We start from the raw sequence: 23184 nt of genomic DNA, 5'->3' as shown, positions 1-23184 counted from the left end.
GATTAAAAGACAAGACAGGAAACTACTGAAATCCACCAGAGACCAAGCCTGAATACAGACAGTACTCATCTTCTCCGTTTCACTTCACTAGCTTCCTGACTTTTTTTTTTTCCAGTTCAGGCTCCAAGCCAAGAAGTGCTATCCCCTGCAAGTCAGTGGAATTTGCACTTTCCCTGTGCATGTCAACACACTGCAGATTCCATGTCAAGTCCAGGTTTCCAGAGCCCTTTGTGATCCACACACACACAACTCAGTGCAGTCCTGACAGGTTCTGTGACAGATATCTCCAGATAACTTGTGAGTGGGGGTGTGGTGTGAGGGGGTGGCGTCTTGGACAGAAAAGATGGCAGGACCATTACCACACCACCTGTCAGGACTGCAGTGACAACAGTGTAGGGGAATCAGAAAAGAGCTTGGAAAACCAGATGGTGTGCAAAACATACACAGGAACATGTTCCACCCTACCCAAGCACAAATGGATGTCGGAAGGACGGAGTCGTTACAAAATTCCTCATCTTTCACACTGTGCTCAAGTAATGGTTGAAATCAAAATTGAAAGAAGTCTGACCACTGATATGCTCTGTGTTGAAGTTTCCCACAGTAAAGATAATAATTCATTTTAATTTAGGAAGTTGACCATGGACCATTTGATAGAAATGCAACCAACTCATCCCAAAGCTTTCCTGGTACGAGACCCACTGAAATAAAACCTTAACATCTGTAAGTGATGCCTTTCTCACAGATATGTCTACTTAAAAAAAAACAAAAAACCTGTTGAACCCTATCATCTTCATGACGCAACAAGCATCTAAGACTGCAAAGTTGGATACTACAAATACTGTATCTGACATGCTGTCAGTTTGGTGGTTTTTTTTCTCAAGGCCTGACTAAGGCCGTTGGGTTACGCTGCTGGTCAGGCATCTGCTTGGCAGATGTGGTGTAGCGTATATGGATTTGTCCGAACGCAGTGACACCTCCTTGAGCCATTGATACTATCAGACATGCTGTCAGTTTGTAAATCTTACAGCCATCCCCACCTCAGTGCACAGAGTCATTGCCCAGCCTGAAGGCATGACCGACACTGCAGGGTGTGAACACTTCCTGTCTGCTTCAGTTGTGGTCAAGAACAATGGACATACACATTTAAAAAAAAACAAAAAAAAAAAGGGTGTTTTTATAACAAACTAAATATATAATGCTGTATGAACTGATTGCATTATTCTATGTACATGTACATTTTTTAACCTGCACACACACACGTCAATGCTGTATTGTAATACTGAAACCCACATGATCTGCACTCTCCCACACATATGCTGAAGGTGTTCACAATAAATTTAAAAAAAATTTCAAATGTTATCCAGGATAACTGAGGCCCCATGTCTGCAAGCTTCTCAGCAGTTTATCATCATGGAGTCCATGTGTACATGGACCACAACAGACCTGGAGCATAAGTACACACATACACGACAACAAATACTTGGCTGACATAATTATTGACATACACACAACACACATTCACTGTGCTGTGAAACATGACCTGAACTTCTCAATTTCAGGACCCGGACACACCCCTTCCCATTCACTCTTTTGGCAGCGGAACCACCATGGACAAAAACACTAACAAAGGTAAAAACAGTTCAAAACAAAAAGGCAAGCCTTTCGAGTCTGTCCGTGCAAGTTCTTCACGGAAACCACTGTGTACCAACAAGTATACTGTACACAGAATCCACAACCTTCTGCAGCACCACACTCTCTGACAACAAACCATCACAGCAAAATGTGCACACCAGTTGTTGAGCACACCTCAGTTCTTGCCCCCTGTGTCATTGAATCTCAGCGTGGACACGGTGTCTTTGCGTGGGGCCTGCAGGGGCTTGACCTGGGACAGCACAGAGCGTGCGTACTCGCTGTTGTGAAGGCCTGCTTCTCTCAGCTTGTTCTCCAGCCGTACTCTGGGGTCTTTGGTGATCTGCAACCAACCATTGTATTGTTGTATTGCACGGTATTGTATTCTATAGTACTGTACTGTTTTGTATTGTACTATTGTATTGCACACTACCTCTCATGTACTGTGTTTTACTGTACCATACTGTATTGTACTGTGCTCTATTGTACTGCACTGCACTGTACTCTATTGCAGTGCGGGTGTGAGCGAGTGCGTGAATGAAGCCTGTGTTGGAAAACAAACAAAGGCAGCTGTCAAGTCAGCTCTGCCTTGGTAGAAACGACTGCTGCGCAAAAGACTTGTTTGTGAGGTGCTTTGAGCTTGGTCTCTGATCGAGGACAGGCGCTATGTCAGTATCCGTCAAACTGCACGAAGGAAAGACAAGAGCCAACCCCCTGAGGCAGCCAGTACCTGTTTGGCGGTGAAGCTGTGCACGTCAAACAGGGGTTTCTGAATGCTGATGTACTCGTGGTCCTCGTCCTGCAGGTGGTGGGCCTGCCAGGCCTGCAGGGCACAAAGTCAACACATCACTGTCATCACTTTTTTTTGGTGGGGGGTGCTTTACCTGCAAGGGTCTACTGACAATGGGGTGATAAGGGTTATAGTATTCTATTATACCCTGATGTAAAACACACCTCATTCTGCTTGTTCCAGCAGTACACAAATATAATACTTCTAAATACCGCACCTTTACAATACAATAAACAAACAAACAAACAAACAAACAAAACAAAAAAACAAGTATATTTGAATTTTTCTTAAATACAGACTCCACCATTCATTCTTACAGTTACACAGTATAGTATTATCTACCTTGCTATGAGAACACAAAGTATACATTACACATGGTTATCCCCCTCATTTCCTCTGGCACTGTTATGACTGATGTGGCTGTGTCATATTTTGTGCTTCTGCAATAAATTCTAGCCACTGACTGAATTATAAGTTCATTGTTGGACATTAAAGCAGAAACGACACTGTGGCTTTTAGCAACATGCTGGTAAATTTTCTCTCACTTTATCAAAAATTAAAACGGGAAATGATTTTCATCAACAATGGGCATGGTGATTCTGTGGAAGTTAAAGGCTGAATCCATCCTCTGATTGCATTAAAGCCAAACAATTTTAACTGAAATCTTGCAATGCCTAATCAGTGCTATTTATCTAAAATAACTGTTTTCTGTCTGAAATATACTTTTAAATAAAAGAAACCAACTATATTTTTCTTGGCTTTCCATATCTAAAAGCCAGTTCTGTTTGAAAGAAGATCACGTCATCCTGAATACATCACACAGCCTCAAACATTCTTCCTATCTTAGCCATATGAAGAGCACAGGAACAGGAGTCAAGATGGCTGCCGGAAAAAGAGGGTGCAAGTCAGGGGGCAAAGGGGAGGTTACCTTCTTCCGGGAGATTATCGGTCGCAGCTACTTTCATTTTCTGAGCATAGGTGGATAGTAGTTTGCACAGGACAGGAATGTCAGACCCCTGCTTGAGTCTGCACTAGTGGGTCACGGTTAAGTATGTGTAATTAAAGTATGATTTCAAAAATGACCACTTGAGCAACGACCATGTCATCCTACTGTTGTCTAAACAAGGCATGTACAGACAGACAGACAGACAGAAGGAATCAAACATAAACAGACCTCCACATATACTGATGTAGGGAAATGGAAAACATACCCCCATCTAAAACATTATCTGAAGCAGAATCACGTACGACAGGTGCAATAGCCAAGTGGTTTTAGCAATGGACTTTCAATCTGAGGATCCCGGGTTTGAATCTTGGTGACGGCGCCTGGTGGGTAAAGGGCGGAGATTTTTCCTATCTCCCGGGTCAACATATGTGCAGACCTGCTAGTGCCTTATTCCATTTCGTGTGTATACGTAAGCAGAAGATCAAATACGCATGTTAAAGATCCTGTAATCCATGTCAGCATTCGGTGGATTATGGAAACAAGAACATACCCAGCATGCACACCCCCGAAAGCAGAGTATGGCTGCCTGCACGGCAGGGTTAAAACGGTCATACAGGTAAAAGCCCACTTGTGCACATAAAAGTGAATGTGGGAGTTGCAGCCCATGGACACAAGAAGAAGAATCACAGACCATTCATGAATGATCTTACACATTAACGATCCAGCTGTTTGTTTTGAACTGTTGTCCATGTAAAGTGGTATCTGTCAAAATCCTTTATGAATATGTTTTTGTCAGTCAGATGATATCAAGTCAATCAGGTGATAACCATCTCTGAGGTCAAAGGTCACCACAGTCTGGTCCACATCACTGTCACCCTTCAAAATAACTCACTGTTCGAAAACTCAGCGTAAAAAATGGTTCTTTTTTTTCTTTCTTTTTTTTTTTTACATTGAGCACGAAAAAAAAAACAAGAAAAAAAGACAAATAACAACTTCAGTGAATCTACAATCACTCTACAGCACATTAATATGACTCATCATTGTAAATTTTCACTGAGTAATGCACCACTCTTTGCTTCCCTTCTGACACTGACCAAAACAGAAAAAAAGCAGTAAAAAAAGATGACTACACACACACAAAAAAAAAACTCCTGCCAATCTACAATCAACCTGTATCTTATACCAAAACTGTTCACAAGCAAACAGAGGATTAGAACTCACCTTGGTATCTTGCATGGTTCGTGTCGGGTCACTTTCTGCTGTCACCCGAACCTGAAACAATTCACATCAAACAGCTTCAGAAACATCTTGTCTAGCATCTGCTAGTTTTCTCCAAATCTGTTGACTGTAAACTTTCTACCAGTGTTTCTGCGTGTATTCAAAATCCACCAGCACAAAAGAGAATGAACTGGAAATAAAGACGCAGATGCCACAAGATCAGCATGCTTAAAGACCCATCCACGAAATACAGAGATCAAAGCATAATCAGCGTTTCTGGAACTAATATGAGCACAATATGATCCTCTTTTACAATGAAACCGCTAAATCAAACTAATACAAACAGAAAAGATTCTCTTTTGAAATGCAACCATAAAAATAAGCCAATACAAACGGAATCAAAGTTTTCCGGAGCAGCCACACAAATACAGCGGCGCCCTGTTAAATTCAAAGTACCTGTGCTCGCAGAGCCTCCAGTCTGGCTTCTTTCTCCTCTTCATCCTGCTGTCTTTTCTCCTCTTCGTCCTGCTTCTTCTTCAGCTTCTCTTGCAACTGTTCATGGCGATACTTTATCCTGTGCAAACATTTGTTTCAAAATTACATGTGTATTATACGTAACACCATTCTGCTTACCCATTTCTTCTTGTGTGATGACTTACTGCATGGTGAAGGCCATCCAGTCTCTTGATCTTCTTCTTCTTGAACAGAACACAAACTGAGTGTACTTTTCAACCGTCTTTCAAGAAGGTTGGCAGTATTCTTAAAAATAGATGTCTTTCCTGAAATACTTGCATTTAAACTATAGTTGGCAGACTTACATTTACTAAGGCATACAAGCAATTAAAAGACATCTAATGCAATCACAGGGGAACAGTCATGGAAGTTTGGAAAAGTCTTGGAAAAATGGGAGTGCCACTGCCAGGACTGGAAACATCTTGGATAAGGTTTTCTTTTCTTTTTTTTATGTCTCAAAAAAGGTGAAGTCTTAATAAAATATTTGACAATAACCATTCACCAAAGGGCTTCACACATTGAAAAACCAAACAATAAAAAAACAAACTGTAATGAAAACTTAATACCAAAACTGGGATATCAGCCAACTGTTTTCATCAGTGGTCTAACAGATGAATTTGAAAAATTCCATTTGACTTTGTGTTTGATATGAAAAAAACTTTCAGTCTGGTCTGGAGGAAAAAAGTATGGACTTTTGTTTGGTCACATCCTAGTGAACCCTACTGTCAACAAAATGCATATGAACCAGTCCACCAAGCAACAAAGGGTTAATAACTGTGCGTAACATCATGTGAACTGCCCATCTTCTGCCCTGCTGTTACTGTGTGCCTCTAATCCTCTGATTTCCTCATGGGAAAAGGACTGAAAGCCCTGTTGAATGTCATTAATCCCAACACAGACACCGCTTTCCATATAGGAAAAGGGCTAAAAGCCCTGCTGTGCATCATTAATCCCAACACAGACACCGATTTCCATATAGGAAAAGGGCTAAAAAAAACCTGCTGTGCATCATTAACCCCAACACAGACACCAATTTCCATACAGGAAAAGGGCTAAAAGCCCTGGTGTGCATCATTAACCCCAACACAGACACCGATTTCCATACAGGAAAAGGACTAAAAGCCCTGCTGTGCATCATTAACCCCAACACAGACACCGATTTCCATACAGGAAAAGGACTAAAAGCCCTGCTGTGCATCATTAACCCCAACACAGACACCGATTTCCATATAGGAAAAGGGCTAAAAGCCCTGCTGTGCATCATTAACCCCAACACAGACACCGATTTCCATATAGGAAAAGGGCTAAAAGCCCTGCTGTGCATCATTAACCCCAACACAGACACCGATTTCCATATAGGAAAACAGACACCGATTTCCATACAGGAAAAGGACTAAAAGCCCTGCTGTGCATCATTAACCCCAACACAGACACTGATTTCCATATAGGAAAAGGACTAAAAGCCCTGGTGTGCATCATTAACCCCAACACAGACACTGATTTCCATACAGGAAAAGGACTAAAAGCCCTGCTGTGCATCATTAACCCCAACACAGACACTGATTTCCATACAGGAAAAGGGCTAAAAGCCCTGCTGTGCATCATTAACCCCAACACAGACACTGATTTCCATACAGGAAAAGGGCTAAAAGCCCTGGTGTGCATCATTAACCCCAACACAGACACTGATTTCCATATAGGAAAAGGACTAAAAGCCCTGCTGTGCATCATTAACCCCAACACAGACACTGATTTCCATACAGGAAAAGGGCTAAAAGCCCTGCTGTGCATCATTAACCCCAACACAGACACCGATTTCCATATAGGAAAAGGGCTAAAAGCCCTGCTGTGCATCATTAACCCCAACACAGACACCGATTTCCATATAGGAAAAGGGCTAAAAGCCCTGCTGTGCATCATTAACCCCAACACAGACACCGATTTCCAAACAAGAAAAGGACTAAAAGCCCTGCTGTGCATCATTAACCCCAACACAGACACTGATTTCCATATAGGAAAAGGGCTAAAAGCCCTGCTGTGCATCATTAACCCCAACACAGACACCGATTTCCATATAGGAAAAGGGCTAAAAGCCCTGCTGTGCATCATTAACCCCAACACACACTGATTTCCACATGGGGAAAAAGACTGAAAGCCCTCCACCATCCTCAGTCATACTTACCTGGGCTTTTTCCTTTTCTTCCTGCCATGCCTTTCAAACACCGGCAGACATGTATGTACACACAACTATTTGCTGTTCCCATGTCTGGTCATTGAGTGTTACTAACAGTGTGGTAGCACCCTGATTCACAAGATTCAGCATTTCAAAAACACCTTACACTATTATTATTATTCTTATTATAAAGTCAGTGTTATTATTCTTCTTTTTTTCTTTCTTTTTTTTTTACAATTTTTTTTTTTTTTTTGTTTTTTTTGTTTTGTTTTTTTGCTGCTTTTACCCGGACTTTTTTGGGTCGACCACCGTTTTATTTTGCATATAAATTACACAATCAACTAAACAACATGGAAATAATCAAACCAATACTTGGCACTCCATAATAACTATATGTCATAGTAATCCGTAACATTTATGGAATAAATACAACTTTTCATTTACGGATTTTAGGCTAGTTAAAAAAAAAGAAAAAAAGACAATGATATGGAAGGAATCCGTACAATATCATATGATATATAATATCATATCATAAATCATACAATCATGTGTACCAAACTTAGAATCAATCTTTTTTTCTTTTTTTCTCTTTCTTCTTTTTCCTTTTTTCCCCTTCTCCTTTTTTTTGTGGCCTCAGTTGCATGCAGGTCATGGAGCACCAGAACTTGGTGGGGGGTTTTTTTTTGGTGCTTTCACACGCCTTCATTGGCCAAAAAAAAACAAAAACCTTTTTTTTTCTTCTGTTTTCTTTCGCTTTTTTTTCTGTATAACATGTCAGTTTTCAATCAATATATGTAAGTACATCTAAATGTATTCAAAGTAGCATTCCTCCAATACACTAAGCTCTTTGTCTGAATATTCAGTTTTCATGGACAGTTTCAGTGAATATTTTAACATTATGCATGTGTCTTCAGTTGTCTGTGACTAAGTTTGCTCTGATGTGAGTGTGTGGATTCTGTATGTGAGATAATCATCGAAATCATCTTAGTATAATACATATACGTCGAAAAACATGCAATTAGATCAACATTAATTATTGGAGGGGAAAAAAAAAAAGAAACAAGAAAGGCAAGGCCCCCAAGACCCACCTGCGATACACCCCTAAAAAAATCCAAGCCATCCATGTACCAAGCATAATGCATTTACTGTTACATCCACATCTCCTGCATTCTCCAAACCCGGCACCCCGATCCGACATTCAACCCAACAAAAGATCTGTCACCACTATCACCCCCCGTCCAAACAGGAACCCCCCCCCCCCCCCCCCCCGCCGATGGGAGTCTCATTTACCGCAAATGCTCTGGTGCAGCCAGCAGAACAAGGGAAACCACTCTGCTGGGAACTCAGTTTGCTCCAAACCGACCTCCCCCATCCCAAACATCACACCCTGAAATTATACTCAATACACAAAAAGCCTGGATTTTTCTTAAAAAGTGCACCACAAGCGAGTCCCGAAGGCCCCGCCTCTCTTGTTTCAAAATGCAATGCTCAAGATGAGAAAGATCAGTCCAAAGCAAACTAACTCCACTAGCATTACAGAGCAATTTCCCCCCTCCACTATCCGCACCAAAATGTTCGCAAAACAAACAAAACCTCCATGCCCAGCAAAAGAAGCTCCCGTCTGAACACAAAACGACAACAATGACTGCTCTAGCTGTTGGGTCAGAACATCAGATCAAAGTGCCAAGCCCAGAGAACACAAAAAATACAAATACAACAGCAAATGCAGTTTGCATATAATTAGGCTTCATTCTTTATTTTTTTGTGCCCATCCCAGAAGCGCAATATTGTTTTAAACAAGATGACTGGAAAGAACTGAATTTTTCCTATTTTTATGCCAAATTTGGTGTCAACTGACAAAGTAGTTGCAGAGAAAATGTCAATGTTAAAGTTTACCACGGACACACAGACACACAGACACACACACACACACACACACACACACACACAGACAACTGAACACCGGGTTAAAACATAGACTCACTTTGTTTACACAAGTGAGTCAAAAAAGGATAAGAAGAAGAAGAAAAAAGGAAAGTTGACGCTCGGACAGGAGCTAGGTTCCGCCCTCCCCTGAAACGACGCACAGTGATTGTTCTTCTGCCGGACGCATTGATCAAGGACGCTCGCCACATTGTCCTCAGGACAACTCGTCGTGTAACACATGTTATTATTCTTATTATAAAATCAATTATGTTTCTTTCTTGAGCTTTTTTTGCGCATAACCATCGAACGTAAGAATCTTTGAACCTTTCAAAAATGTACAAATCTGCCTTCCTAAACATTTTTTATGTTTCAAGAGGTTCATTGTTGTTCTACTTCTTTGTAACAAGGTTTTGTTGTTGTTGTTTTTCCTTCTCTCTTTTTAAAATAAATCTTTGGCAAAGAAAGACCCCTGTGTCATATGGGGGAAGGCAAAATTTTCTCACAGCATAGAGGATGGAAATGGAATATGCACAAAAAAGTGTAATATCCATCTCTCTCTCTCTCTCTCTCTTGTCTTCTCTCTCTCACACACTACACACACTGCTCATATACACAGAGCAAAATGGCTGAAAAACAGTCAATTTGTAATTTTCTTCACCCTTTCTGTCTGCGGTGCTACGCTACACACCTCTCTTGATCATAGACGGCCTGTTCCGCCAGCTCCATCTGCAGTGCTTCCAGTCGTCTCTGCATGGCCGCCTCTTCCTCCTCCTGCTTCTGCTGCCGCTCCAACTGGAACTCCTTGATCTGCATCGTCAGTCAGGTTATTGTCAGATAAACATGGACATAAGTACATTAGAAAACGCTTATTCTGATAAACTTCCCAACACACACACAGGCACATACGCGCACTCACACACACATACATACACTTTTTTTTTGGGGTGGTGTAGCACATCTGGATCAATTCCCACACTTAAACACCTCCTTAAAACCTGGGCTGTCTGGTGCCACAGCTGGGCCGACAGCAAAGTGAGAGCTGCATGACCAATGGTTTCTCCAACTGCAATGGGAAGTCATTTACAGCTTAGTCTTTTGTGAAGGACTATGACCCTCTAACTAAGAGGCAAGATTGCACTGGCTTTCAGTGCTGCAGCCTTGTGGGCTAGCTGGCCTTCAGGAACATCCAAATGCCGACTGTTCAAGACAGTGGGGATGTAACTTGTTTAAGAAAACTCACTTTCTAATAATTCTATAATCAAATTCAAACCCAGATAGTCAGGACAGCATGTGTCTTCTCTGCTGTTCTGATGGTAATAGTCAAACACGACTGACAATCACACATACACACATACAAACTGAAGTGAAAGCGAGGTCTTTCTTGCCTTCTCCTTTTCTTTCAGCCGCCTCCTTTTCTCCTCCTCGGCCTCGGCCTTCATGCGTTCCTCCATGCGCTGTCTCTGCTGAGCTTCCAGCTCCGCCTCCAGCTGCATCGCTTCCAACTTCTTGTCCCTCCACTCCCGCACCTGCACCCCCCAGTGTGGCCAGTAAAACATGCACTTCATCTGTCTGTCTATCAAGTAAAACATGCACTTCATCTGTCTGTCTATCAAGTAAAACATGCACTTCATCTGTCTATCAAGTAAAACATGCACTTCATCTGTCTGTCTATCAAGTAAAACATGCACTTCATCTGTCTATATATATCAAGTAAAACATGCACATCATCTGTCTGTCTACCAAGTAAAACATGCACTTCATCTGTCTATCAAGTAAATCATGCACATCATCTGTCTGTCTATCAAGTAAAACATGCACTTCATCTGTCTGTCTGTCAAGTAAAACATGCACTTCATCTAACATGCACTTCATCTGTCTGTCTATCAAGTAAAACATGCACTTCATCTGTCTGTCTATCAAGTAAAGGGCACATTTCTGCTGTGAATGTGCTGAGGAAAGGATGCATTTCATCTATAAGAGTGTCAAGTAAAGCATGCATTACATCAATGAGTGTGTCAAGTAAATGATATGTTTCATCCATGAGTGTACCAAGTAAAGGAGGTATGTCATCTCTCTGTGTGTCAAATGAAAAGAATGCTTTCCTTTCATCTATCGGTGGGAAGATGACAAGGTACACCAGATCTTTGTTGTTGTTTATTCAAGTCTGACAAAGAATACAACCAAACTTCAAAAGACATCTGACAGAATCTTCACCAAAATAGAGACTAAGACCATCAGTCAACCAGTTTCTGACCAAAGGCATACAATAACAACACCCGTAGATACAACACACACACACACACAAACACTAACACACACACACAAATGTAGACGAAAGGACAGGCATTCACAATCTTCTTTCCTCAATTTAATGACTTTTCACTTTATTAGATGTAAAGAGAGAGAGAGAGAAAGCACCTGGCACAGCTGATTGTCTCACCTTGTCATACAGCACCTAGCACAGCTGACTGTCTCACCTTGTCATACAGCACCTGGCACAGCTGACTGTCTCACCTTGTCATACAGATGATTGTCTCACCTTGTCATACAGATGATTGTCTCACCTTGACATACAGATGATTGTCTCACCCTGACATACAGATGATTGTCTCACCCTGACATACAGATGATTGTCTCACCCTGACATACAGATGATTGTCTCACCTTGTCATACAGATGATTGTCTCACCTTGTCAAAGATTACCTGGCACAGCTGACTGTCTCACCTTGACATACAGATGATTGTCTCACCTTGTCAAAGATTACCTGGCACAGCTGATTGTCTCACCTTGTCATACAGATGATTATCTCACTTTGTCATACAGCACCTGGCACAGCTGATTGTCTCACCTTGACATACAGCTGACTGTCTCACCTTGTCATACAGCTGATTGTCTCACCTTGTCATACAGCACCTGGCACAGCTGACTGTCTCACCTTGTCATACAGCACCTGGCACAGCTGACTGTCTCACCTTGTCATACAGCTGACTGTCTCATACAGCTGATTGTCTCACCTTGTCAAACAACACCTGGCACAGCTGATTGTCTCACCTTGTCAAACAACACCTGGCACAGCTGATTGTCTCACCTTGTCAAACAACACCTGGCACAGCTGACTGTCTCACCTTGTCATACAGCTGACTGTCTCACCTTGTCATACAGCTGACTGTCTCACCTTGTCATACAGCACCTGGCACAGCTGACTGTCTCACCTTGTCATACAGCTGACTGTCTCACCTTGTCATACAGCTGACTGTCTCACCTTGTCATACAACTGATTGTCTCACCTTGTCATACAACACCTGGCACAGCTGACTGTCTCACCTTGTCATACAGCACCTGGCACAGCTGATTGTCTCACTTTGTCACACAGCTGATTGTCTCATACAGCTGATTGTCTCATACAGCTGACTGTCTCACCTTGTCATACAACACCTGACACAGCTGTTTCTGACGCTGCACATTCTCCGACCTCAGCTCCTCCAACTGGTGGGTCAGCGTGGCCTCCTGGAAGGTCAGCCTGACCTTGGTCATCAGCTCCCGGCGGTCCCGTGCCCAGTCGTTGTGCACGCCCTTCACACGCTCCTTCAGGTACTTGAAGTCCATCCACCAGTCCTCGTGGTCAGACTGGCCGCACAACACTCTCACTTTCACTTTCTCAAGGAGGCATCAATGCGTTTGGGAAAAAAAAAATCAGTACATACGCTACACCACATCAGCTAGTCGGACGCCTGGCCAGCAGCGCAACCCAACATGCTTGGTCAGGTCTTGAGTGCGTGCGTTATGTATTTGTGTACCTGTCAGAGTGGATTTCTTCTGCACAGTTTTAACAGAGGACAACACTTGCCATGGGCTCTTTTACAGTGCACCAAGAGTGTGTCGCTACCTCAGTCTATAATTTCATCCAAATGACTAGACGCTCAGTTTGATTTTCCAGTGAAACTTTGGAGAAAGGGCGAGACCAGATTCGAACACAGACCCACATGGTGTCATTGGCAGATAAGCATCTTGACCATTTTGCCACCTTCCTCTACAGTTCCACCACCCTCACTGACGCTGCACTCTTTGAGTACTCAGCAATGTGTGCTGACTGCTCCCCAAGAGAAAAGATGTCAAGTCAACTGTATTATCTCTCCAGAGAAATCAACACCTGGTCATGGTGCTCACACTCACAATACAAACATAATAACACACCCAAGAGACAAATATACATGTGTAAGCATTCAGAGATACACTAGTACACCTAAGGACATTTACCTGTTTAATAACGGTTAACAGTTGTTTTTAACAAATCTTGAGAAATGTGTTTAAGTATTCTCACAAAATTACACTGACATACATATCTAAAAACTTTTTAGATATCTAAGATCAGTACCAATAAAAAAATTTTTAAAAAGGATAAAACAGGGGGGGAAATACCAAAGAACAGTTGAATAGGAAATTTTCTTCCTAAAATTATGTTTAAGTAACATACTTACCGTGACCCACTAGTGCAGACTCCGGCAGGGGTCTGACATTCCTGTCCTGTGCAAACTACTATCCGCCTATGCGAAGAAAACAAAAGTAGCTACGGCCGATAACCTCCCGGAAGTAGGTAACCTCCCCTTTGCCCCCCTGACTAGCGCCCTCTTTTGACGGCAATATGCCGTTGAATTAAACTTTGAAAAAAAAAAAAAAAATCATCTGTCACTCCTGTTCATTTTCAGCCATATTTCCTTCTCATGTACGCCTTTACTTGCGCCATCCCCATCACCACCACCCACCCACCCACGCATTGAAAGTCACCACTGCACATGGGTTATAACACAAATACAAACACACATGTTCCCCTAACATCAGACACGGAGACACTGCATCACAGAGTAACACATCAGTGTTCGCCCTTTGCTGTGAACCATGGATGGAACAACTTGCATTCACTGTGTCTAGGTCTCAGCACTGGAATGCTGGGCCCAATCCTCTCCCAATAGCTACATACATAAAAATTCTACTCTGACAATCTACAGAAAGGTCTATGATTTTTTTTTTTTTTTTTTTTTTTCAAAATCTCAGTCTATGAAATAAGCAGTAGCAAATGAAATGTGATGCATGAAGAATGTGAAACACTCCATTCACATTTCTGTTCTTCGTTACCCACTTTGCTTCTCATTGAATACCTTGAAAAAACACCAAAAGCCTCACCTCTCTTTGTATCTTGTTCTCTCTTCTCTCCTGTATTCCATCTATCTATTTATTAAATCCTTTTCTGATAAAAGCATGTTGAGACTTGGTAAACTTATGCTGTCTCAAAAAATGAGCAAACTTGTGCTGTCTCAAAAAATGAGCACTGACCTTGTTGGTCTGTACAACTATACCAACACACACACACACACACCACATATGTACTTGCATAATTCACACACACACACACAGACTGCACATGTACAAGCATAATTCACACACACACAAACACACATGTACATACATACATACATACATACATACATACACACACACCACACATGTACACGTATAATTCACACACACACACACACACACACAACACACACATCCTACAGGCACAGTAAACATGGGAACAGCATAGGACTCATACCAGTTCTCCACGTGATTTGCTGGGAAGATGGCGCTTGAGTCGGTCGAAAAGCAGGGTACGTCTGTTGGGCAGTTCCCTGGGGTACTGGTCATGGATGGCCACGAAGGTGAAATGGTCATCTGGATCCCAGCCTCCCGTTTCATCCAGCCTGGCACATCCACAAACACCTCATCATATCGACAAACACCTCCCATCATATCCAGCCTGGCCACATCCACAAACACCTCTTGTCATATCCTCCCTGATCACATTAACAAACACCTCATCATATCGACAAACACCTCTCATCATATCCAGCCTGGCCACATCCACAAACACTTTGTCATATCGACTAACACCTCTTATCATATCCAACCTGGCCACATCCACAAACACCTCATCATATCGACAAACACCTCTCATCATATCCAGCCTGGCCACATCCACATACACCTCATCATATCGACAAACACCTCCCATCATATCCAGCCTGGCCACATCCACAAACACCTCGTCATATCGACAAACACCTCCCATCATATCCTGCCTGATCACATTAACAAACACCTCATCATATCAACTAACACCTCTCATCATATCCAGCCTGGCCACATCCACATACACCTCATCATATCGACAAACACCTCCCATCGTATCCAGCCTGGCCACATCCACATACACCTCATCATATCGACAAACACCTCCCATCATATCCAGCCTGGCCACACCCACAAACACCTCATCATATCGTCTAACACCTCCCATCATATCCAGCCTGGCCACATCCACATACACCTCATCATATCGACAAACACCTCCCATCATATCCAGCCTGGCCACATCCACAAACACCTCGTCATATCGACAAACACCTCCCATCATATCCTGCCTGATCACATTAACAAACACCTCATCATATCAACTAACACCTCTCATCATATCCAGCCTGGCCACATCGACAAACACCTCATCATATCGACAAACACCTCTTATCATATCCAGCCTAGCCACATCCACAAACACCTCATCATATCGACAAACACCTCCCATCATATCCAGCCTGGCCACATCCACAAACACCTCATCATATCGACAAACACCTCCCATCATATCCTGCCTGATCACATTAACAAACACCTCATCATATCAACTAACACCTCTCATCATATCCAGCCTGGCCACATCCACATACACCTCATCATATCGACAAACACCTCCCATCGTATCCAGCCTGGCACATCCACAAACACCTCATCATATCGACAAACACCTCCCATCATATCCAGCCTGGCCACACCCACAAACACCTCATCAGATCGTCTAACACCTCTCATCATATCCAGCCTGGCCACATCCACAAACACTTCATCATATCGACAAACACCTCCCATCATATCCAGCCTGGCCACATCCACAAACACCTCGTCATATCGACAAACACCTCCCATCATATCCTGCCTGATCACATTAACAAACACCTCATCATATCGACTAACACCTCTCATCATATCCAGCCTGGCCACATCCACAAACACCTCATCATATCGACAAACACCTCTTATCATATCCAGCCTAGCCACATCCACAAACACCTCATCATATCGACAAACACCTCCCATCATATCCAGCCTGGCCACATCCACAAACACCTCACCATATCGACTAACACCTCTCATCATATCTTGCCTGATCACATAAACAAACACCTCTCGTCATATCCAGCTCTGTGTGTATGTGTGTGTGTGTGTGTGTTGTGTACAAGTATGAATGTGTACATGACTGGCTGAAAAGGAAAGAAGTGGACTTTAGCTATCTTGTGAGTCAACGTGTACTGAAAAGGCAACACCTTTCTGCAACAACAGGATTCATTTTCATTATCATCACTTGAACCTAACAGAAACAAACTCCTGCATCTCAAAACACACATAAGCAATGACTAAATTATCATCCACATGACTTACTTCAAGGCCAGCGCATGCCTCATCTGCAGATCATCTATGCGCGCATTGTACTTGTCATCCAGAATGAGGAACTCCTGCAGAACGGTGAACTTGAGGCTTCTGTCCGGGCACTCCAGATCCATGGCCTCTGTGGGGATCCCTTCACACACAGCTGCATGCTTTTCCAGTGCCGGTGGGCACATTGTTCTCAGCTCCTCTGCACATGAGCAACAGCACCACAATCTATTCACAGGATGCAAACATAGAAAGGATTTGATGATGTAAAGATCTTTGAGATTTTATATGTACACTTAAGTAATCTGAAAAAACATGGAGAATGAAAACTGAATCTTGATCCTGCTAAAAATCTACTACTTTCATTTCTCCACTTGGGCAGAGTAGTACTTTGCGAAGGACAAGAATCAGTCCCCTGTGTAACTCTTCACCACTAGGTTACAGTATAGTTAATGAGCTTGTATAACCAAAGGTCAGTATAAAACTGTAACTTAACAGGATCTACAGACACAACATTTTGTTTTCAAATATTTCTCAGGCTAACCGCTCTGTCATGAGACCACCTCCAGCACCATTGACAGCTCTGGACTTGGGTCTTGCAGTGCTGATACACTCTGAAAGACAATCAGTGGTGTGTATCTCAGTCAAGCAATCATGCATTATGTTGTTTAACAGCTATCTGTAATGCCCTTATCATGTTCTGGTGTTCTTTGACACCAATGAGGTGATGTGGCAGAATTGGCTAGACATCAGATTTCTGATCCGGTGTTCACCAGTGATCAGGGTTCCATGCCCTGTTTTGGCATGGTGTTGTGTCCTTGGGAAAAGCTGATTTTACTGACTCCACCCAGGTGTGACTGGGTATCTGACTGGTTGGTGAAGGTTAAAACAGCTGGAGAGGACTGGGCCCCGCCTTCCTGTGCAAAGCCATAGTACACAGTAGATATGAGTTCACTGCTCTGATGGCTGAAAAAGACTAAGGGTCCTTGGACCTTTAAGACACCAATGCTCAGAATTCTCACAATTTCTCTCATGCAAAGAAACGGGACTCTAGAGATGTGTCAGACAAAATCAGTCTCCACAGAAAATTATTTCAAAACTCAAATCATGGAATGGATACAAATTTATTAATAAATGCAGTTCATACCGGTATCAAGTTCCTGCTCCAAGCAGTGTTGTTCATGGCGCAACTTTTCCAACAGCTCAGCCTGCTGTGCTTTCACGGACGTTACAGTTTCACGGATTTCAGCATGTTTCTCAATGACATCAGGATCGCCAAGTTTCAGGTCTTCTCGGTTTTCTGTCAGCCAGTATCTTAAATCATCCCTGATTGGGAAAGAAAATAATTACAATCAAGTCACACAACTATTCTGATCATCATGGACTGCTTCAGATTACTAAATATGCTCTTTCGAGTGTGTGTGTGTGTGTGTGTGTGTGTGTGTGTGTGTGTGTAAGTAGGTAAGTAGGTATGCATATCTTGAGGCATCACAAAAACTGAGAAAAAAACAACAGTTTGGCCAACTCTGTCTCTCAGTATGTCCATCTCTTCAATATATCTAGGAAATAATTCAGAATATATATTTTTTTTCTTAACTTGTTCACTGCCAGGGAAAGCTAACTCCAGTTACAAGGCCTCTGCCAGGGAATTTTCGGTGAAAATGGGTATAAATTAACAACAAAATTCAATACATTACATTTTTTGTCAAAAGTACATAGGCTATATGTGTTTCTGAAAGGAAACTGACAGCTTTCTACTGAAAGTACTTTTGAAATTATGGCATGCATAGATTACGATTTTCAGCTGGTTGAACAACGAAGAATATTTTAGCTGTGTAGTTTTCATAGCTTATCATTAAGAATTTTTCAACAAAAAACTAATCAACAATGCAAAAAAGCATGAAAACAAAGAAAACACACCAAATGAAGTCCTACTGCTCAAGGTGTTGTGACTGAACTAAAACTGCCACAAATCTGTCAAGACTACACACATTTTGGATCAATTCCAAAGATGCGCTGTCATCAAAGTCCTTAATCCCCCCATCTACCAACATATTCACACTGCTTGCATGAAGTCAACCAATGAGGTTGGTGTCGTCAGCCATGTGTGTGTTTGTCCACTGACTGAAGTGGTAGTTGGTCAACATTTTCAGCCACACATCAGACCATATACCATATCAGGACTGTGTTCATGTTCACTCATGACTGAAATACAGTCTTCTTCTGGGCTGGGCAACAGTTATGATGCTATTTCTCTTTCTGGCTGAAGAAAAATTTGGGCAAGTTCTATGCTTAGTAGCTAACTAGACTTTTTTCCCAAGCATGTAAATAAACAAACACAAGCAAACCTGAGATTCCAGATTGGATCTGCAGTGTCCTGTTTGAAGGCATCGAAGGCTGTAGAAAGACTGCTGTCATGATACTCAAAGTCATGGTAGATCTGACTGCAAATATCTGCATCTGCATTTTGACGCATGTGAGATTCAACTTCTGCTTGGAACTGAAAAGTTTAGAAAATATATCAAGTAAATCACTGAACTGGATTTTCTGTGAAAAAAAAAAAAGAGGAGGGAAAACAATGTGAGACACAGGAGTCCGACTTCATGCAAATCATGTATTTGAATCCAGGCATGTGGCATATAAATATAAAACAAAATAATTAAAATACAGTATATCACATCTAGACAGGTAGTAAATTACTATAATAAAAGAAATTAAAAAACATCTTTAAAAAAATAAAAAAAATAAAACATTAAAAAAAACAAAAAAAACTCTAAGTCTAAACATGTTTTCTGACAAGTAATTCTAACCAAACTGATGTTTGTCTGAATATTGACAAATCAGATATTTCCATTCATAGCACCAATGTTTGTTCACAACTGATCAGAAACGCACAACCGTTTCACCCCAATTAAATCACTTTGTCGTTTATGTCATGTTATTGTTTTTATGTTTCATTTATAAAAAATAAATTCATATCAGTTTCAGTTTCAGGTAGGTGGCAGAGCATGCGAACCGATCCATACATCATTATGTTTCACTGCATCTGCTTAGAAAGTAATGGGGCAGATGCCTACATATATCTAGAAATCCAATGCACTTGTGAAGCCTTGAGAACTTACCATAGGAATGTGTAAGATATATAAAGTACAAACATTAAAATTTAATCAAAATGAAATATACATGGCAGACAAATGATTGAAACAAAATAAATATATATTCCCGAATATCTATCTATCTATACAGACAGGGAGGGAGAGACAGACAGAGAGAGTGAAAGAGATAGAGCCAGTGAGAACATATACAGATTTGCAAAAGTTTTTTTTTTATTTAAAAAAATAACAGTTACTGATAAGAAAAAAAGATGAACACAGAAAAAAACAGGGTGGCGAAAAGAGAGGCTTGCAGAAGTTGCAGTAAGGGATAATAATATTAATTGTAAAAAATAAAACCACAAAATCAAAAACAATTTAAACTAACCTTACGCCTGAGGTGTTGAAGGCGGAGGAACTCCTTCTGCCACACCAGCTGATGCTGCTTCAACACACTGCTCTCTTTGTTGGCCTGGGATATCTTCTCTATTTTGTTCACCTTCATGGAGGTCTTTAGAGAAGCAAACTTTTTCTCAGATGCCAGGGCTCTAAGACGAGCATAGTCCACAGGCTTGTACTTGTTGCTGCCCAGTCCTTCAGCCATCCGCAGCACAAGAGGATCTGAAAACGAACCATAGTGTATGTTCATTTTGCCTTTCTGTTCCTTTTCTTTCTAATTTCTCAAACATGACAGTCCATTAATTTCCTTCTCACACAGTAAGTCTCAAGACCACATATTTACAAGCTGACAGAAATTAAAGTTGTCAACATATTCCTATTTTCATTACATCCTCAATGGGGGGTTTGGGGGTAGAGGTGTATTATCATTCAAACATCGAAACTGGATGCCCCCCTTTTTTTTCTGATAACATTTTCAGACACAATTTCCTTCCAACAATTATGGGGTAAACATTTATATCTGCTTAATATAATTCTGAATAAACAAATACAAGTCAAAAACAAAACAAACAAAAAAAAAGAAAAGAAAAAAAACATGCAGTGTGCACTACAATTCAAACAAAAAGTTGTGATTTAATGATGGTAACAGAAGGAACTTACCAGAACCAGCAGTGCTGACGCTTGTGATAAACGACCTGGCCTTTCTGTCTCCCATGATTGTACAATAATCCTTTCAGGTGTTAGACTGATAAGAACAGAAATGACAGAAAAATGTGGAAGTGTATTACAAAACTATCCAAAACACTGATCACATAACCTTCATGAACCCATTTTAGGAAACAGATGATGGTCAGACATTAAATATGCACATATCATATTACATATATGTAACTTACAATATCATCTTGAACTTCCATCTTTGTACTGAAGAGACCATGTTGTGTTTATAAGAAAGAATCACACAGTTAATTTTCACAACTGGAGTGACCACAATTCAAATGACAACGCACATTCAGAATCAATCAATTCTTTCAACACAAACCAAAGAAAACTGTTGATTCATTTTAATAGTCAAGACCATGAAACTAGAAGAAAAAAAGAAATAAAACCTGATGATATGAATAATGACAAAAAGACCATCACACAAACAACAAAAACCAACCTGGAAATAGGAAAAAAGGCCCCCAGAACAGAAAATGCTTACAATACAATGTTACTAAGCCTCACACAGTCACAGTGTGCAGGCCTTTGTCAGTTTGTGATGAATATATTCTCTTGATCTTAAGTGTTATCAGTGAGCGTCATTCAGCTCATGCAGCATGTGTTAAGTATGTAAATTGTTTCAGACTGGTCACTGAACTTACAAACTGATGGGTTAGAGTTAACTTAGACTGTTACTTAAATGTTTAACCTTCGTGTTAGACTGTCACTTAAATTGTTAAAAAAAAAAGTTTATTCTTTTTTTTTTTTTAACAATAAGTGAATAACAAAATCTTTACTTCATTAACCTGAAAAAGATGCTTAGTCTGTCTACCTTAGTATCTATATGAAAATTAGAACTTTTGATAAAAGATCTGCGTAAATCACCCCAAACTTAAAAACAAAACAAGAAACAGAAACTAAGTTGCACAGGTCTGGAACACTCTTCGTAGTTGAAAAATGCATGTATTATCAACACTATAAGACAGTTTCTAAAGTCTTATGCATACCTAGGATAGCTACCTTTTAGTCGAAAGAAAAAAATGGAAAAAGACCGAGTGGCTTTGGCAGTTAAATACCAAACCCTAAATGCCCACTCACCACCACTCCAGTGGTGCGTTTTGAAACCTGGCTCGTTTGCTTCTGAAACCTGGCAACTAATGAACACTTTACTAACAGTCATGCTTAAAACGTAAGCTAACGTTGAAACTATCTACATAACATACACGAAAAATACGTGGTCAACAATATTTACATTTTCAAAGTGTGAGCTCTGCAAACGCTGTGAGGTTGCCCACTTTACCCCATCGTTCGTATCGAATATAAACATCCACACTCACTTCCCACGTTGGAGCGCCCTCTATTTCCGGGAGAACAGTAAAAACCGTGCTCATAAAGTCTGGCGAAAAGAATCTCTGAAGACTGAAAAATCGAAATACACAAACAAAAATAGACGTGTCTATTAATCAGCTGATATTGTTGTTCACATAACAGTTTGCTGGTACTCAAAATGTTTAGATTATATGTTTTACAGTTTCAGTTTCAGTAGCTCAAGGAGGCGTCACTGCGTTCGGACAAATCCATATACGCTACACCACATCTGCCAAGCAGATGCCTGACCAGCAGCGTAACCCAAAGCGCTTAGTCAGGCCTTGAGAAAAAAAAGTGAATAAATAATAGATAAGCTTACATAAATAAAGAAATAATAATTATAATATAAAAAAGGTAATAATAATAATAATAATAATAAATAAATAGATAAGACAACAATGATGACAAATAAGCAAATAAATGTAAAACATGAAGACACACATTCACACATACACCCACACGCATAACAGATATGCACCAAGCATGCAGTTTCACAGATATGAAAGCACAGCCAAATACATATAAACGTACATGAGCTCCAACACACACACACACCACACACATTACCCTGCACCTCCTCTACCCCCCTCCTCCACACACTCATTTCTAGTCTACGTATCGCAGCTTCCACGGCACACACACACACACACACACACACACACACACACACACACACACACACACACACACACACACACAGATGAACACTTGTACTGACAAGCACACACACATACGCCCATATCTCCCACCCCCACCCCACACACATATATACATATATACGTTCCAATATCCTGTTGCTCCCACAGTTTAGGCATGCATACACTCACATACCTCATTCTCTACCCCACCTTCCCCCCGCACCCCCACCTCCCCCTCACACACACACACACACACACACA

The 23184-nt window shown here is 41.2% G+C and overlaps 1 protein-coding gene across 1 annotated transcript; it reads right to left on the bottom strand.

The window, feature by feature from the left end:
• Positions 1–1344: 1344 nt before the first annotated feature.
• LOC143299953 (coiled-coil domain-containing protein 148-like) lies at positions 1345–22289 on the bottom strand. Its single transcript, XM_076613500.1, has 14 exons — positions 22170–22289; positions 20876–20960; positions 20205–20437; positions 19073–19224; positions 17872–18050; positions 16731–16926; positions 14791–14938; positions 12618–12824; positions 10581–10721; positions 9884–10002; positions 5040–5157; positions 4587–4637; positions 2360–2452; positions 1345–1972 (listed from the first exon to the last, which is right to left on the bottom strand). Exons 2-14 carry the CDS (start codon positions 20928–20930, stop codon positions 1808–1810), a joined length of 1857 nt encoding a protein of 618 aa, XP_076469615.1. The 5' UTR covers positions 20931–20960; positions 22170–22289; the 3' UTR covers positions 1345–1807.
• Positions 22290–23184: the final 895 nt, after the last annotated feature.

This window comes from Babylonia areolata, chromosome 2 (assembly GCF_041734735.1).
Source record: "Babylonia areolata isolate BAREFJ2019XMU chromosome 2, ASM4173473v1, whole genome shotgun sequence".
Taxonomy (NCBI): Eukaryota; Metazoa; Mollusca; class Gastropoda; order Neogastropoda; family Buccinidae; genus Babylonia; species Babylonia areolata.
The sequence above is the reverse complement of the archived record's forward strand: the minus strand, read 5'-3'. Positions and strand labels throughout refer to the sequence as shown.